The following is a 17,333-nucleotide window of genomic DNA, read 5'->3' as shown; positions in this document are numbered from 1 at the left end:
TCATCTGAGTTTAAGACCTAGTCCTCAATTAAATCTGTTACCCTTAATCAAACACAAAAATGTAATATTGAATCATTTGTCTTATTATTGCAGAAAGCTACAACTGAACTGTTAAGATGCTCAGATGTGGGGTCCCCATGAGAAGGTTTGAACTGTGCATTTCAAACTGCTGCCTGACAAAAGTTAAAAAGTAAACAAATACTGATATTTAAAAAAATAAAGATAGTTCAACCAAGTACCAGGAATGTAAGTAACATCCAAAGCTTTTCACATGAGAAGAGACAGCTAGTGTCAAAGAGCTGGAGAGGTGAAATGAAAAGGCATCATTATAAAGAAATCAGAGGTTTTAAAAAAGCCAGGGTGCTGTAATAATTATTCTGTTGGCTGCAGCTGTGTGCCCCCATTTCATGCATTTCAGTCACAGGATCAGCAGACCCAGAAACACAGCAAACACCAAAGACAGAGAAAATGCTTATATCTCACGGCTGGGCAGCTGGATACCCATAGCTGGCCAGCTGCTGGGTGGGATATTCCCTTGAACTTCCACACTACAAGAAGATCACCACGTTGTAGCTCTGTGCATTTTATAGGGGCTACATGACCTGCCCCACTTTTCACTTGCTTTCTGTCAAGACTTTAAGGAAATGGAACTAGTGAATTCACTAGGCAGATGCCATCAAGTGACTCTGAACAACTGGCACCACTGGCAATGCTTTTTTATTATTTACAAGTAATCAAATTTTCTGAAATTCTAAAAGAAAACTATAAATAGCTATTCTTACATATTGAATATATTTTGAAAAATCAAATTAAGTTTATAACTCAATTGTGGTGTGGGCTTTTGTTCAACCACAAATATAGCTTAGGACATAAAAATTCAACAAGACACTGAAGTTTTTATTATTAGCTTGCAAGGAATATTTAAATCTTATTAAGACTTTCACTTTATTTTATTTTTCTTGTTTTTTCCTTCTATTTAAAAGACATTTTCCTTCATCACTAGAAAATGTAAATTGGAGCTTAACATACCACACAGACCATTAAAAATAAGGCAATATTTATATGTTCTACATTTCAAAAATGTAAGATAATCAGAAATATTACCAAAAAAGTAAAATCTGATACCTTGTTTCAGTTTTGGCTGCATATTCAGCAGGAAATGTTTACAGATAGATTTCAAACTCCCTGTACTTTAATTAAGCCAAACAAAAGCAAACAGGAGACTTTGTAACACACCCACAAAATTTCCCACCGTGTCCATCTTTCAAAGTGGATGATTTGCTGGCTGGCCCTACAGGGCTGTGCAACCCCTGGGGGAGAGGTATCCGACTGCCAAGTACGTGCAGGCTGACTCAACTGAAGGATCCAGCACCAGGATATGCTGAAGTCTCTGTTTCTTTACCGCACGTGTTTAGGATGTGCGTGCTCTTTATAAAATAAGTAAGAGGTAACAAAGAGACCGTGACTTGGAAGCCTCAGGAAACCGAGCAGCTCACACAACCAGTCAGACCCTTTGGTGGTTTTAGATTGCTTGATTATGGTAAAAGTTCCAGAGGCTCTGCCCACGGTCCAACTCAGAACCATAACCCACTGACTGCACAGCTTTACAAAACTTAAGTATTCACTGCTTCTTCTCAAACTGATAAAGTCGTTCCATACTGAACCTAACTCACTGCACCTTGTCAAACTGTAAAACACTTTCTACCACAATACAGTAGCTACAGTTTTATAACATCATTTCTCACCAAGGAAAAACTGATGGCCAGCAAGTCAAACCCAGTATTAGGATCTCTCAAAGTAAATAATTTTATTAATAACAAGCATTCCTGTGAATGTAAAGCTCTACTTTGCCATTCTCACAAAAAAGGTGTCCAAGCCATTTTGCAAAAATTGTTTTGGAAGCCTCTCCATTTCTGACCAGATAAACAGACAATTTAGTGGTTAAACTTGGAAATAATATCCATCACTCATACCTAACTGGCAGTCAGCACATGAATTGTGTGACATACATTTTCTATGTGAAATTATGAAATAACAGTTCCCCAAACAACTTTTAGCATGTTACATGAAACTGCACTAAGTGGTTTCTGTGATATCCCAGGATTACAGCAAGAGATATAAATGGGCCACTGTTAACTCTGTTCTTTTCAGTTCTTAGTACACAGAGAAATGCAGAGCAGCTGTCAGTGGATGAAAACCACTATGCCTCAACTGAAGTCGTATGTGAATCATAATTCACATAAGCTGCAGATACTTAAAGACCCTCAAACAATTCTACATTTAAAATGTGTATTTTCGTCAAGTCTGGTCTCATTGTTGCATCAGTAAAGCACATAAACAAATATAAAACTGAAAGTTGATGAAAATTTAAAAGAACGGAACTTTAACATTTTCCACATGTTTACTAATACATTAGTTTGATTCAATCAAAACATCTATATTGCATAGTCTCAGGAAAAAAAAAAGCAATAGTTTCAAAAAAAGAACTCAGAAGACCAATTGTTTTCTTTTAAAAGCACAACCACCAACTGGTACTAAAAATATGTAAGAGAATTTCTGATTCCAGAGAAGTGAAATGGCACCATCTAGTGACTCACAAATGAGAAAGTCAGAAAAGTCACTTCTTTTACTTCCTCTCAACACCATACAGTCAAGCTCGGAAACAAGAGCAAAAGGAAATGTAAAACTAAACATGAATGCCCGAACATTTGCTACGGAACAAGGAATTGAAAGTCAACTGTTATACTCAAGGATTATTTTTCTACCAAACCAGGTACCTATGGTCTTTAGTATATTAAAATATTTTTGGAGGCACATACAATATAAATTTAATACTTACATACTATTGACCCAAGTATCTTCCCAGGAACACCAAATGCTTTTTAAGCAATGGCAACAATAGCTTATTAAAGAGGTTTCTATCAGGTAGTAACACACACAGCTGTCAAAACTTATGAAAAAAAATTGAGTCACTTTGGATGCATCTTTTTCACTGATAAATTCAAATAGCGGCCCCTTCTCTTCAGTTAATAATCACGCTTCATATTTGCACAGGCACCATGATCCTATGCATTTATGTTCACTGGTTCACTTTTCCAGCAGAATGCCTAAAGGCTGCCAGCACAGAATATTTCTAAGCTATTTTTGCAGAGTTAAACTTCAACTGATTCTGTACAGATTGCATAGGTCTTATAAAATCTCCCAGGAATTCATCCACTAGAAAAATATAGACAAAAGCAAAATATTTGCTGTGGGTTTTTTTTTTTCCTTCTATGATTTTCTTGAAGGAATATACTGAACAAAACCTTAGTAACCTTTTTCTTCAACCCGAGGTAATGTGCCCTCTGGAAGACTATCAAGGAGGGCTCTTTCTTTCGGAATTGCTACACAAAGTGAAAGAGCACAAGAGGTGGCGCAAACAATTTCCACCAGTTTCCTCATTTGTTCCTTGCTTTCCATGTGTATTTAATAAATACAAAGAACAGTTTCTTGCTTTGCTGGAAAAGTTAGGTCTCTAGCAGACCCCACCACTCTAAATTCTTAGGGCGTTTCACCCTAAAAAGTGGGGCACGTTGAAATTATAGCCTCAGAGATGAATGAAATATAAACTTTGTTTTAAATTCTCTTTTTTTCCAAAAGGTGGCCCTCTCTATGAAAGAATGTTCAAGGGTTAACTAATAGAGTTAATCCTATTAGTTGTGTTGGATCTCCAATTTGCATCAATGAAACAAATTTTAAAATTATCATTCCTAAGTTTCATTATTTGGCTTAAGGCTGCCATAATTTTATTTTCTATTATCAAAACTAACTTTTGAGAAATTATGTTGCCACAAGAGAACTACTCATATTAAATAGTGTAAGCTGTTTGTCCAACATGATTCTACATTTAAGCAATCTCCAGTGAATAAGAAATAACATATGACTTACTTCAAAGCTCTGTCCTAGGTAAATCAGAACAGTTCCTGGAGCAGCATAGAAAACACCACTCCAAAGATGAGCACATTTTTCCATACTGATGCTTAATGGCTAGCCCCAGTTTGCACAGGAACAAAACACACATGAGAAGAAAGCATCAGGGAGACGAGCCAGACAAAAGCCTTGAACCAAAGAGGGGGCAAAAAACCTTAAAAACAGTTACACATATTGCATTTTCCACTAGCATTTGAAATTTCTACTAAGGATCTCCACGAGGCAACTAAATTCGTTAGAGTTGCAGAGTAAATACCACAAAACAAATACGTGCTAAAGTGTGCATTTCCCATGACAAGAAACTATTTTTTAACTTTAAGAGAAATTTAAACTAGCAATTTCATCTCTGATATGGACAAGGTGGTTGAAAACCACTTAAACAACCCTACCTATTACCCATTTAAGCAAACTTCATTAATAGGGAAAGACAAAGGACTACTAGCCTAACTACACTGTGTAGGAAAATAGAGAAAAGTATGAGCAGCTTCTAAAAACACTTCCGGTAATAGTCTGTTTTCTGACATAGCTACGGTTCTTGGGAATACCTGCCAGGCACCAGAAATGAAACAACAGGAACTTGAAATGAGTATGCACGAAAGTGCACATGAAATAGTACGTATGAAAATGAAGGGCCCGCCCAGACATCAGAGCCGGAATGGGCCCAGCTTGGCGAGCCGGGGCTCGGGGCCGGCCCTCTCCCGCTTGGGACACCCCTCCCCTCCTGAGACACCCCGGTCACCTGCGCAGGGCAGAGGCCGCGCACCGCCGCACCCAAGGGCGCTCTCCCGGCCGTGCCGCTCACCGTAACCCAGCACTGGGAGCTTCCTCACGAACGTCCCAGGAGTAACCAAACCGCAGCGACCATCACGTGTGGATCACTGGGGTTTTGTATCCCCAGGCACCACGGTACGGCTAGGAGGTGCACACAAGCACAGCCCGCACCTGGCGTACCCCGCACGGTGGGGTCACCGCCCAGAGGGTGACCGAGGCCGTGGGACACGGCGCTGGGGACATTTGTGGCCACCAAGGATCGCTTTGGGGCGCCTGGGCCCGCGAGGGCATGGACCACGCTGGTTTCCCGGGGTGCAGTGCCCGCATTCCCCGCCAGCACCTCGGGGGTGTGGGGTACCCACATGAGCGTCTGAGGAGAGGCCGGGACGGGCGGGAGCTGCCTGCGCCATCTAAGAAAAACGCATCTCGGGACCGTCCCCATCCCCGGCCTTCCCTCCGCGACCGTGCGCGGAAAGCTCCGAGTTGGTGCGGCCCCCGTGCCCTCTGCCCCCGAACGCGGGGCCGCGCCACCCTCCCGCAGTGCCTGCCCTGGGTGTGCGGCTGCCGCCGGCACCGACCCGCGGCCACGCCCGCCTCACGCTGCGAGGAGGGCGCGGGGGCCCGCGGCCCCGCGGGCTGACGCTGGTCCCCTCAGCGAGGCGGGAAGGGGGGTCTCGCCGCCGATCTCACCGGGACAGGCGGGGGGGTCTCGCCGCCGATCTCCTCACCAAGACTGGCAGCGGGGCCTCACAGCTGATCTCCCCTCAGCGGGGCGGGCAGAAGGGTCTCGCACCTGATCCGCTCAGGAGGGGTCTCGCCGCCGATCCCCTCAGCAAGGCGGGCAGCGCGGGCTCGCTGCTCCTAAACGGGAGACAAGGAAGGGGAAGGATTCCAGCCCTGCCTCGTGCAGCATCGGGTTTGCCCCTGCCCTCCCTTCAAGCAGACGAAGCAGCCGCAGAGTAACGCAGCCCTGTCTGCCTAAACAGCACATTGAACTCCATTAATTAATCAAGACCTGGTTTTAAAGGCCGGTCCCCTCCCCACACTTGGCACAAGGAGCTGCTCAGTCATTTCCTAATTTCAAGTACATCTACCAGTGCTATTCTGGAAAATTACATATAAACAGTATGTAAGACACATGTGGTTGCCTTTTGCCCGTGTTTTATTGGTTCAGAGCACAATTGTGAGGATGAGGGTTACAAAGTCATTGCAGTTGGGTGAGGAAGCTCAGAAGCAGCATTCGGCAGCATTAAGACAGGGACAGAAGTTGTTCAGCCTTGTTGAAGAAATTCTGTCCTTCATCTAGAATACAGACCAGAGCTAGTTAGTTCCTTATGTTGCCTGGGGGGGGAGAAAAAGAAAAAAAAAAAAAGGAAAAATAAAAAAGTAAGTAAAAGTAGCAGTACAGATTTGTGAACAGCACAAAAATAAACATTCAACTTTTCTTAAAAAGAAATATAATTTCCACTTCACTTCTATTTAATTGGGTAAGTGAAGTCTGCACTTTCCCACTGCATACAAAAATATGTGTGTGGGTGAGGCAGAACTGGAAGTGAGGATGCAGCAGAGAAGGGTATCAGCCCTGGGCTCTGCCAGCTCCTGTCCCAAAACAAGTGTCACAGGAGCATCATTGCTTTATGCTGTTCTGCAGAGGTGTTAAACCAAGTCAGAAAGGTCAGTGAGCACAATGGTAGCATTTCCCTGAGAAATCAAAACCTGTTTTGAAGCCAGTCCATGGATCTGACTGCCCAGTGCCAAACATAAGGCCCTGGAACACCAGTCAGAGCTGTGTGTCATGGACATGCCTCTGGAGGGTGGCATAGGCAGAAAAGGTCACAACTGCAGTAAGTCATCTCAGCCACTTACTCAAGGAAGGTATTTAAGATTAACTAGGGTGAAATTCTCAAGACTTAGTGCCATGTTCAGAGTTCTTCGTCACTCTGAAGGCAGTACAGTGTATTCACTAGCATAGTTTAAGTTACACAACTTTCCACAATTCATTAATCTGTTCATTCCTCAGATGGGGAAAATTCTCATATCCTGCTCATAACTTACAACTTAATTTCACAAATTGAACTATCAACAAGTACCAACTATGTGCTCAGAAAATTCATGGAGCATTTGTTCACACCGGCAGCTCATTGCTGATGTGCTCTGCTGAAGACAGTAAAAAATTTTTGAAGCAACTACAACACATCCAAGAGCACAACTTTTCAGTATGTTTCGCATTCCATGCCATGCCCTTTCTTTAAACCTCCAGATGGTGAGAACATTATGCAGCATAAAAGCTTCATTTATGTATCTCATCTCTTGAAGATTAGATCTTTCTAAAGAAAAATTATGAAATCTTATTATATTGATGACTTTGGTATAGTTCAAGAATTCTTAAGAGCCACTAGTCAACCAAGTAGGAAAAAGAGTAATTTATGAAAAAGGCAATTTACCAGATTATAAAAACTGGATACATTCTACATGTGTACCAACAACTTGCCTCTGATCTACAAGTGTGCAGTATTCGTATCATAATTGCTAATCTGCAACCAAAAATAGATCCAGACAGAAGCTGTAATAAATCACCATTTTTATGTAGTGTAGGCATGCCTGGTATTTCCTTTTAACAAATGCAGAATGCAAATGCACTTAAAATGTCACTAACTACTGCGAGGACCTAAGGACTGCTGAGCATATAAACCCAGTTCATACCTAGGGGATATGTAAGATAATGCTTAAACAGCTGCTCCTAAAGCAGCAAATTTGTCTGCCGAAGTGTGAAAACAAGCACAACAAAGCAAACCAGAATCAAGAAATAGTAAGGTGTAACAAGGATGGAACTCTAGCTTTGTGTTGCTATATATCCTTTCGGCTAAATACAGCTGGTGAGATGAACATGTAGAAAACACACTTTAGAAGCTATCTGTCATCCATGAGTTTTCCATTTATTCCTTAGGATGTCTCAACTATTAACCTGCTTTTGTCTTGGGTAGATAAACCCTTCTTTCCTTAGGTTTGCTAATTTTTGTACCAATTGCAAGCTACTGCCAAACCACAATAATTTGAAAGGCAGAAACTATTACTAATGTAACAGCTAACAAGTATTTGTCAAATTCCTCAATTTGGGAATATTCCTCAGTGTTGAAGGACGCTGGACAAACAATATGTGCTATATTGATGCAATGATATTTGTGCTCCAGGTTATTTCAGAGTCATACCTTTCATATAATGCTGATTTAAAGCAACAACAAAAAAGAAAATGCTAACAGCTTAAGTCAGTAGCTAATTCTTAATCAAATTGGAAATGGTGTCTCATGTTACCTTTACAGGCATTGCTCAAAAGTTACTTTGAAAGGGCATTTCATGACACTCAATGTCTGGAAAAATGGTTTCTTAGGAAACTGAAGCTCATCAAAATAATATACTTAGATTTAAGCAATCACTACAGAAATAAAGGATTTTTCTGGACAACTCTAAAGAAGAGTCAAGTTTAGGAACAAGCAAAGCCAGACAAAAACCCTTGTGGTTTATCACTAGTTAAACTAAGTTTTACAGATGCAACTCAACTGGACACCTTTCCACAAATGTATCAAAAGTAGAGTGGAGATGCCAACTGTATAAAAACTACATGGAATATTTCGTACAAAATACTCCAAAATGCTTTTCATTATGTAACTTTTATTTGAGACACACACTGTAAAAAAGTTCACATGAAATAATAAAACTATTGGACTATGAAGGTTTTCTTAGGAGCTGGGTTTGGTTTTTCTGTCTATATATATCAATACACGATTAATGATTAGGTTTACAAGTTAACCACATGACAAGTTCACTTTTATCTGCAGGAGCTTTTCACATTACACCTTTATACCAGAGGTAAAATGTGCTTAAACACACACAGTAGAACACTTCTGTTTCAAAATTAAGCATTTTCTCAAAGACTATACTTTTTATTCTGAATTTAGTAGCTATATAGCATTAAAATAATGGTAACTGAAGTTTTATTTGCAAAAATGTTTGTAAGGCCATAGGAATGCACTGAAATAGTTAAATTCACCAGAAACAAGAAAAATCAATGTAAATCCTGCTTTTTTTGGAAGAAAGAAATACGAGTTTTATTTTTAAGAATGAGAATGGTATAAGCAGTTCAGTGAATGGAGGAGAAAAAAGACCTATTATCACCTACAGACCGATCCTTAGCAAGTTTAACATTGCAAAAATTCTGTTACATTAACAGGTAACCAAACAACAGATGCATTTTCACAAATAACACATTTACGCATTTTACATATTATTGATGTACTTTCAAATCATTATGCATTCACAATATTTTAATGTGATATGTACATTCAAGACTCCTTTATTCACCTGTGAAAATGATCCACGTAATTCACTTAACTTCAGCAGACTAGTATGAGAAAGTTACTTACAATGGGAAATATTTTCTGTAAAAAGAACTACCAGTCTGAAAAGTCAATCAGCATTTTTGAGACTGTCCCCCAAAGAGAAAAGTGAGCTGCATTACGTTTCGTGAGCGGTTTAAGCTTTAGCAATATTAGAACTCCCAGATAAGTCAATTACATATTCTATATACACTCAACAAAAACTACTTGTGCATGTTTTGCTGAGCAGACTGAAAGCTAATATTGCAAAGCACTGAGATCAGTTTGTTTTTCATTTGACTTTTTTTAAAAACCACTTAGAAAAATATTGGTCAAGATAGAGCGCACAGGCACGGGGCTGAGGGAACTTCTCCTAAAACTCCAAAGAATAAGCAGCATTTTTGTTTTATTGAAATCCACCAAAAAATGTCTGTTTCCTGAAAGGTTAATGGCAATTTCTGGAAGAAAACAGAAATACATTTGCTGCTTAATGAATAATAAGTATATGACTTTAATTCTAATGGGCATTAGAGTACTAACTAGTTGACTGAGGTATAGTTAAGAGTCCTTCAAAACTTAGGATTATATAGTCTTGAGCAAAGTAGCAACAGAGACTGCACAAAACAATCATAGTGATATTAGAAAAGCCTGTAATACCCAGCATCTGATGCGTAGGCAGAACATGCCATTATCATCACCTGCTTGACTAGAGGAAAACATAGCTAAAATATCCCAGTAGAACATACAGCTGATTTGCACGCTAAGATACAGCACATTTTTCCACGTCTGACAGGGCAGACTGTACACAGAAAGGTCTCTACTGACCAGAAGTTAGCACACTGATAAAGTGCAGCCACTCAGCCATCTAATACTGCTGGAGAAGTGGGGTGGGGGCAAAGACAGAAAGAAATCTGCATTTTACCTTATCCATAAGACCACATGAAATTAGAATTCTTCAGTTTCAGCAGATGACAACAAAATTGCATTAAATTCTTCTACAAATAGAAAAAGATGAACTGTACATGAACAATAAGCAAAGTGAAATATTTACTGCAGTACTTTCTCATGCATAAAGTGAATTTCCTATGGTCTTACCTCACATTTATGTACAGTTTAGCACAGCTAAGTGTAAGAAAATAGCAAGTTTTTTTCTCCCTCCCACCCTCCCCCATACAGAGCAGATACCCCAATTTGCTGCTGCTTCAAGAAGCACTTCATAGACTCTACTACTTACAGGCTCTTTCAAAGGGAAGTTCATGGAGACTAATATTGAATGAACATTTACCACACAGTGAAGACAGGAAAAACAATACAAAGCATTCTGTAAACAGTGCCAAACACAGAACATGTCAGTTTTGGTTTGCAGACAACCCCTGAGATAAAAATCAAAGTATTACGACACCAAATAAGTCAGAGGTAAATTACTGAAAATAAACAACATTCATAATTGGTGTCACAACACTTTCTGTATAGAAGCACTTTTTTTAACCATACAGAAAACATAACTGCTTTAGCCTGTCCAAGAAAAACATCAAGGGTAGACACCAGAGCAGTTAGGGTTGCTTTGTTTTTTCACTAAACCTTGTTGCCATTAAGGTTTCTCTGTTCTAGTGCAGCAACAGCAGTTTATGAGATCCACCAACTAGTTACAAGAACTACTTCTATTAAACTACACACAAGGACAGGCTGATAACCACTTAAAACTATGGAACCAGCTACTAAGGTTAAACCTTTTAAAATCAAAAGCTTTACGTCTAACGCTATTGGCCTGTTCCCTTTCAAACTATTTAGAACAGACCCAGACAAATTCAGTACCTGACAGAGCAAAATGAAGTGGTTATCTGTGGTAACAACCAACTCACTGTTTACAACTCCAGACAACAAAGTGAAGCAAAAGCAAGCACGTCAGACATTTCCTTTGACAATGACAGAACACACCCATCCCCTAACAGCAAACATGCTGGACACAAACTTGTAGTTAAAGCTTACAATGGTCCACGTTTGGCACACCAACAGAACTAAAGCACCTGTTTTAATTGCTCATTGAGGAAATTTTTCAGAAGACAATAAAAAAGTAGTAGAACAAAGACTAGGTTATACAATGCTCAGTTGAGTAAAAAAGGCAACTATGTTTCACCTCTACTTCTAACAGTCTAGGTCACTGTACCAGTTTTTGATGAAAAAACAACTGCTCGAGCAGACCAAAGACACACGTTCAGCATTAACTGCATAACTAGGAGTACATTACAGCCCTAATGCAAAGCTTCCTTAGTGCCAAAACTTGATCTACTTTAGCAACTGCGCAGGAAGCTTGGTTTTGGACACCTCCGTTGTCAAGGGTCGATGCTTACAGACGTTAACGAACTACCCTTAGAATTAAGAGTAGAAATGGAAGTCACCTTTAGAAGCAGTCATTTCTGAACAAGTGAATCCACAAAGAGGTTACTCAGAACTCATGCATTCAGCTTCCACAAGCCACTTAAGTGATAGTGACGAGGCCAATTTGTGGTGATGATTTCAAATCCAGAGTGTACTTCCTCATCAGAAACAAAAAAAAGTGCAGACAGTCTGAGCTAACAAAGGGAAGTTAAGTGAGGAAAGACACTGTGTTTATTCAAATAACTGAAAGGTGCATCTGTGAATCAGACAGTGACTGGCAATTCAGAACACAACTTTGCTAAGTCTGGTAAAGAAAGAAAAGCAACATACTACATTCAGAATAGAAGCCATAGCTTCTGCATAAACAGATTTGTGCATCTAAGAGACAAAATCTGTACAAATTGTTAAATGCCAATTGTTACACTGATTCTCATTACTAGAGCAACAACATCCATACTGCATGGCCACAAGTATACAGCATAGAAAATAAAGGAAATGAGACTTAATTTTTCCCCTGGCTCTTCTGCTTGAAAATCAATTTTTTTTAAAAAGAGAAAGAAAACTGCACAAATCTGTTAAGAATCTTACTTACAAGTCAAACTGTGCAAATACAAATGTAAGATTGTGCTGTAACAGGCAGTAAGAGGCCAATATGGATGTGCAAAGTTAAAAGAAACATAGCAGCTTTTGCAACAGGCAATAAAACAGAAAGTAAAAAAAGGAAAACAAGTTAAATCTTGCATTTGTGTCTCCACTTCATAGCTTCCATATCTGAGAAAGAAGAGCCTGACAGGTCAATAGGCTTAGTGAGCAAAATCCACTTGGTATTTGTGTATCGCAGTCTACGTTCAATGGAGCTCTCAGCAGCAGCTTGGTGGTATTATTTCTGAGGCTTTGTGACCCTGTGCTTTCAAAGAAGCAGAAAAGGTTCTAAGTGTGCTGCAGTCTATCATTAGAAGTTCATCAAAGTAGCGTGCATCGAAAGAAGCTGCTCTTCTTAGATCGATTTTCTGTTATTTTTACTGGCCCACCTGCCCCCGATGAACTGTTGTCATTCTGAAAGAGAAAAGAGTGTCAACATCATAAAATGCAGAAAAAAGATCTCCAGCTTTTCTAGTCTTCCTCCCCACTTCCCCTGCTTGCAAGGCAATAACCAGAGCAGAGATCTGCTGCAACTTGACCTCCTCAGTTATCCAGACTTTGTTAATCACTTGGTAAAAAAAATAAACATTTACGTAACAATCCAGATCTTAAGAATTAGCTGGAGAAGAGGCTACGTAACAAAAGACGGATCACACTATTGCATTTTGGAACAACACATCAGTTTCAGGCTGCCCAATGTTAATGTTCATGCAAAATACTGAGTAGTTATGCACTGATGTGTAATAGAGCGTGATAAATCACTGTTTGCTCAAATTTGATCTAGCAACTACTGTAATCCCCAGGAGTGTTTTGGTAGGGCTACTACTCAGCCAATTATGATAGCTGCCCTCTCATTGTAACTAGTTTGTATGCTAATTGGAAATACAAACCATTTTTCTGTTGAGCTTTGTCATAATGTCCCGTGCAAGTGTGAAAAATGCCTGGTGAGGAGTGGAAATAAAGAAAAAACAAACAAGAGTTAGGAGCAAGACACATGAAGGACATGATAAACTTGAAATAGCCAGACACATTAACAACAGAGTGTTCTGTAGGCCACTAAAAGCACTCTGAGTTGCAAGACACTCTATGTACAATAGCTGTACATTTAAAACTTCAGTAAACATGCTTTAGAAGAAAAGACTATGTTTTCAGTCTCCATCTCACCAATCTTTGAAGCAAGTCAACAGACCCTCCCACTGAATACATCTGGGCGGAGAAAAAAAAAAATCAGCTGAAGAGCATATACTAATCCTGATTTTATTTCTCCCCCAAACTGAACTGTGCATCACAATTAGAAACCCAGAGAGGTTTGAGAAGGGAAACCCTGGGAATTCACATTAAGGTTAGCTCGCTTTCTGTCCTCCAAAAGCTTTACTCCTGGACTACCTATAAGGCTATTTAAGCTTCCAGTATCTCTATTAAAAACAGGAAAAAACCCATAAATAATTACTCTGGCAAATCTCAGCATCCCAGATTTCAATGTACAAAGGAGCAATGAAACTTCTGTAGCAGAAAAATTCTGCAATTCTCCAGGAGCAGGAAAAAGCAAGACTTTAGGCTATCTGGAGACCCTAATAATCTAAGGACAGTTCCAGACTGTAAGAAGTATAAACACTTCCCCTCTCATTGTGTTTGGAATATATCCAAAGACAGACACTCATTTAATGTAAATAAATCACAACAAATAAATTAATTCACTTCTGATCCCAAGAATATCACAATTGTGTAATTCCCCGAAAGTGAAGTATTTGGCGGAAAGTAAACGAAATCATTAGTGATTGCCAAATGCCTACACCAGCTGCATTTTTTAATGCTTTCTTCATCATTCACGTGTCAATATTTAAAAAAATATTCAGAGAGCCAAATATTTGGAGTAAGCACAAACTACTGTTGTGCATTTCATGACCTGCAGGGGTTAACATGAAACTGCCCTAACATGACAGAGCAAGTCAGCCCTCCAGAGGAGCTCAGCTATCCACTCTGGTATTAACTGCTCATGGTCCCACTTCCAGTGTCTGCTTTAAGAATCACAAGGACACTCTGAAAATCAGGTCAAGCTAGTCCAGGTGCAGCATGATGCAGATCAGTCCATTCTAACTCTATCCTGTGTAACAATCACCCTGCAATCAGAAAAAACCACATCTGGCTGGCACAACGTCCCTCTTGTTATTTTAAAGAACCGATGTCTTCAGTTTCTAGTTAATTTGTCAGATGCCTGATCTGAATTACGTAGGTGTTTGCAGGACTTCTAAAGAGTACCCCATAGAAAGACTTTTAAATTATTAGGTATAGGGGCAACACTTAAGAACAAGTCTACCTTGTTGGATGAATGAATCTTAATTTAACTGCCTTTTGATAAAGTTATTTTTTTGTCCACACTTTTCATACAGCTCAGATCCTCCCCCCACCCTCCCTGAGATGACACAAGTGATTTATGGTGAGATAGACTGGACTTGAGCCACTCTTCCTTCCGACTCTATTTCCTTATGCTCTCATAAATAGAGAGCTTGTGGTTTTAGTGCAAAATTTATTTGCAGGAAAACAGATTATAAATCTATAGATAGCATTGTAAGTCTTCTTCCTCCTTGAACATGAGCTTATGACCTGGTGTTCCAGGTTAATACACAAGTTTTCAGTCTCATCTGCACAGCACATATTTAGTAGTAACCTGAAGGCTCCGTGACACAGTAGCATGTTATCCTGACAGCAAAGAATCCCATTTCCTGCACAAAGCACTGTTCTAAAATTACACCTATTCCTTGTCCAAAAGGACTTGAAATTTAAGTAGCACGGCACACACTAAAGCAACTGTTTGCTACAGCAATAGTAAACCAGTCTGTGAGCACCCATTTATAAAACAATTCCAGACATTACCAGAAAATCAGAAACAGTTGGATTGTAGCAGCAGAGCCAGGAGCACAGTTGGGACTTCAGGTCCCAGGTCAGGTGAGAAAGCCCAGCAGATCATGGAACATATCTCCACAGAAGTAATTCAAGAAGCACCTAAGTGTAGCACCCATCTCTTACCTCCTCCACATTTATGCTGGATTTTGCACTTGTCTCCAAAAATTTGATTCCATAATCAATTGCTAACTGGAAGAGAGGTTAAAGTTTTTCAGTGGTTTTGAAGTTCCTTTGTAAAGGGAATGTTTCACACATAGGTTCACAATAGGTTCTTAACAGAATAGATGCTGCATGCTTCAACAAGCTTTGAAAACCAAGCAAGCTTCACTTCTATTTTCTCTTGCAAGAACATTAAAGACAATTAGACAAAGTATTAGAACTGGTCATACCCTCACATAAAGTCAAAACAAAACAAAAGACATTAATTTCTCACCAAAATACTTATTTAGGTTCTAAAAGAACATTAAGGTAGAATCTTAATTGATATGGATTGTGGACCAGATAACTACAATACAATCATCCCATAAGCTGTGTTACCAACAGCTACACCACTTCAGCTGTACACGACAGATTTTGTAGTATTATTCCTCGCTTGTTTGTTCTGTAGAACAACCAATCAATTACTTAAGCTTTAGTAACAGTACTTAAAACAAGAATAAGTGACCACTACAGTGAATTGAGTACAACATAATCAAAGTGTACACAAAACTTTATATTGAGATCTAGAATACATCATGCTATAGCAAAGGTCAATGTTCTTTACAGGATCTTGCCCTCAAGGTAAAAGTACCATGAAGTTTATTCAAACCTGAAGAAGTTAAGTGCTATTTAAAAACAAAAAACCCCAAACCTGGTATCCTATATGTATAAAAGTTTCCGAAACAAGAGACTTGAGACCCATTCTCTCTCACATGCCTAAAACATACCGAACATCCAGAAGTTAGAATCCTACAAGAAGTAGGCTTCTAAATAGGGTAAGTTACCAAATCTTACCTTCTCCCCTTTTTCTTTTGAGACTTGTCTTTTTTCATTCATATCACATTTGTTACCCAAGATCATTCTTTCTACATCTGAAGAGGCATGCTGGAAGAAGAGAAAGTAATCTCTCAGGAACAAAGTGCATCATCGTTGAAAAGAAACTTGTGTATCAAACTCCTCCACAATGGACTATTTTATTTTAGAGAAATTATCTAATGTGAAGGCATTACTGAGAGATGCTGACTTTTGAAACAAGCAATAAAATATTAAAATAGGCTGGAATAAATACTCCTAGATTACATTTGCCCAAATACTGTAATAGATCAAATGTGTACCATGAGCTCTGTAGCAGGTTGCACACATGCACAGGCATTTGGCTATTCTGGAAATGTAACAGCACACACTTTACTTGCAAGTGGTGCATGGCCATATATGTTGGCTACTGTAATGAAAGTAATTACTTGACTTTTATTTGTCCCAGGGAAATCATAAGATGGAACGAAGCACTTACCTCCTCTATGTTTCTTATCCAGTTTTTTATGTTGTCAAAAGACTTTTCATTTGTGATATCATACACCAGCATAATTCCCTAAATAAAGTTAGGAAAATCTAGTTAGATGAGCTAGCACTATTGGCTGACTTTTGATGTATGCTGTAGTTTTAATTATACTTCCAAAGAAATTCAACATAGTATTACAGGTGTATAAATCTTTTCTCCAGGCATTATGCCATGGCTGGGAATTTACCCAAAACATTACTATTTAACATCTTTTGCCACTGTTAGATGTCAAACACACCACCTATACAAAGCTTTTAATTATTAGCCTATAGTCGGGATAAGTTTAGAAATTCTACCACACCAGCAACCAGGACTCTATGGTTAAAGTCAGGTTTAGATGCAGCAGCTTTAAGTAGTCCAGGGTATCAAACCTGTGAGCTCCAGTCTCCTGGGGCCAGCAGACACTTCCAGCAAAGCTGCCCCTGGGGCTCTCCCAGAAGCTTTAGCTCTTTCCACCAGTTCTGTACATACACTGGCATGGGACCTCAACAGTTAGCAAAGCATGGGAAGCCACAGAGCCACTGCATAAAGCACAGATTGCAAGGTTCACCTCCATTTCCTAAGGCCTTTCCAATCATTCCTCATAGGACAAATAGAAGTCCTTGGCCATGGACTGGGGAGAAGACCAGGTCACTGCCAAAGCCTTTTTAAGCACTGGAAAGCTCTAATACAGAGCCACAACCATTATTATTTCTCCCTGTCTTCTATAACAGTGGAGTTATTTGGATCCACAGCCTATGAATGTCACAGATCTGTTC

At 39.5% G+C, this 17,333-nt stretch overlaps 1 protein-coding gene across 4 annotated transcripts in view; it reads right to left on the bottom strand.

Annotated features, from left to right (window-relative positions):
- Positions 1–5,881: 5,881 nt before the first annotated feature.
- The window catches only part of RAB8B (RAB8B, member RAS oncogene family), a 29,725-nt gene continuing 18,273 nt past the window's right edge, over positions 5,882–17,333 (bottom strand). The window contains exons 4-10 of one of the 4 annotated variants that reach the window (XM_032122777.1): positions 16,528–16,605; positions 16,032–16,121; positions 15,162–15,227; positions 13,025–13,075; positions 12,524–12,548; positions 10,036–10,108; positions 5,882–6,081 (exon numbers count right to left, since the gene is read on the bottom strand). In XM_032122777.1, the coding sequence (XP_031978668.1) occupies positions 10,059–10,108; positions 12,524–12,548; positions 13,025–13,075; positions 15,162–15,227; positions 16,032–16,121; positions 16,528–16,605 (360 nt within the window). In that variant the 3' untranslated portion in view covers positions 5,882–6,081; positions 10,036–10,058. Of the gene's footprint in view, positions 6,082–8,389; positions 12,549–13,024; positions 13,076–15,161; positions 15,228–16,031; positions 16,122–16,527; positions 16,606–17,333 lie in introns of those variants that run through there. The other 3 variants (XM_032122776.1, XM_032122775.1, XM_032122774.1) reach the window with 3 other exon arrangements.

This window comes from Corvus moneduloides, chromosome 13 (assembly GCF_009650955.1).
Source record: "Corvus moneduloides isolate bCorMon1 chromosome 13, bCorMon1.pri, whole genome shotgun sequence".
NCBI classification, from domain to species: domain Eukaryota; kingdom Metazoa; phylum Chordata; class Aves; order Passeriformes; family Corvidae; genus Corvus; species Corvus moneduloides.
Note: the sequence above shows the minus strand (reverse complement) of the source record. Positions and strands in the feature narration are given on the sequence as shown.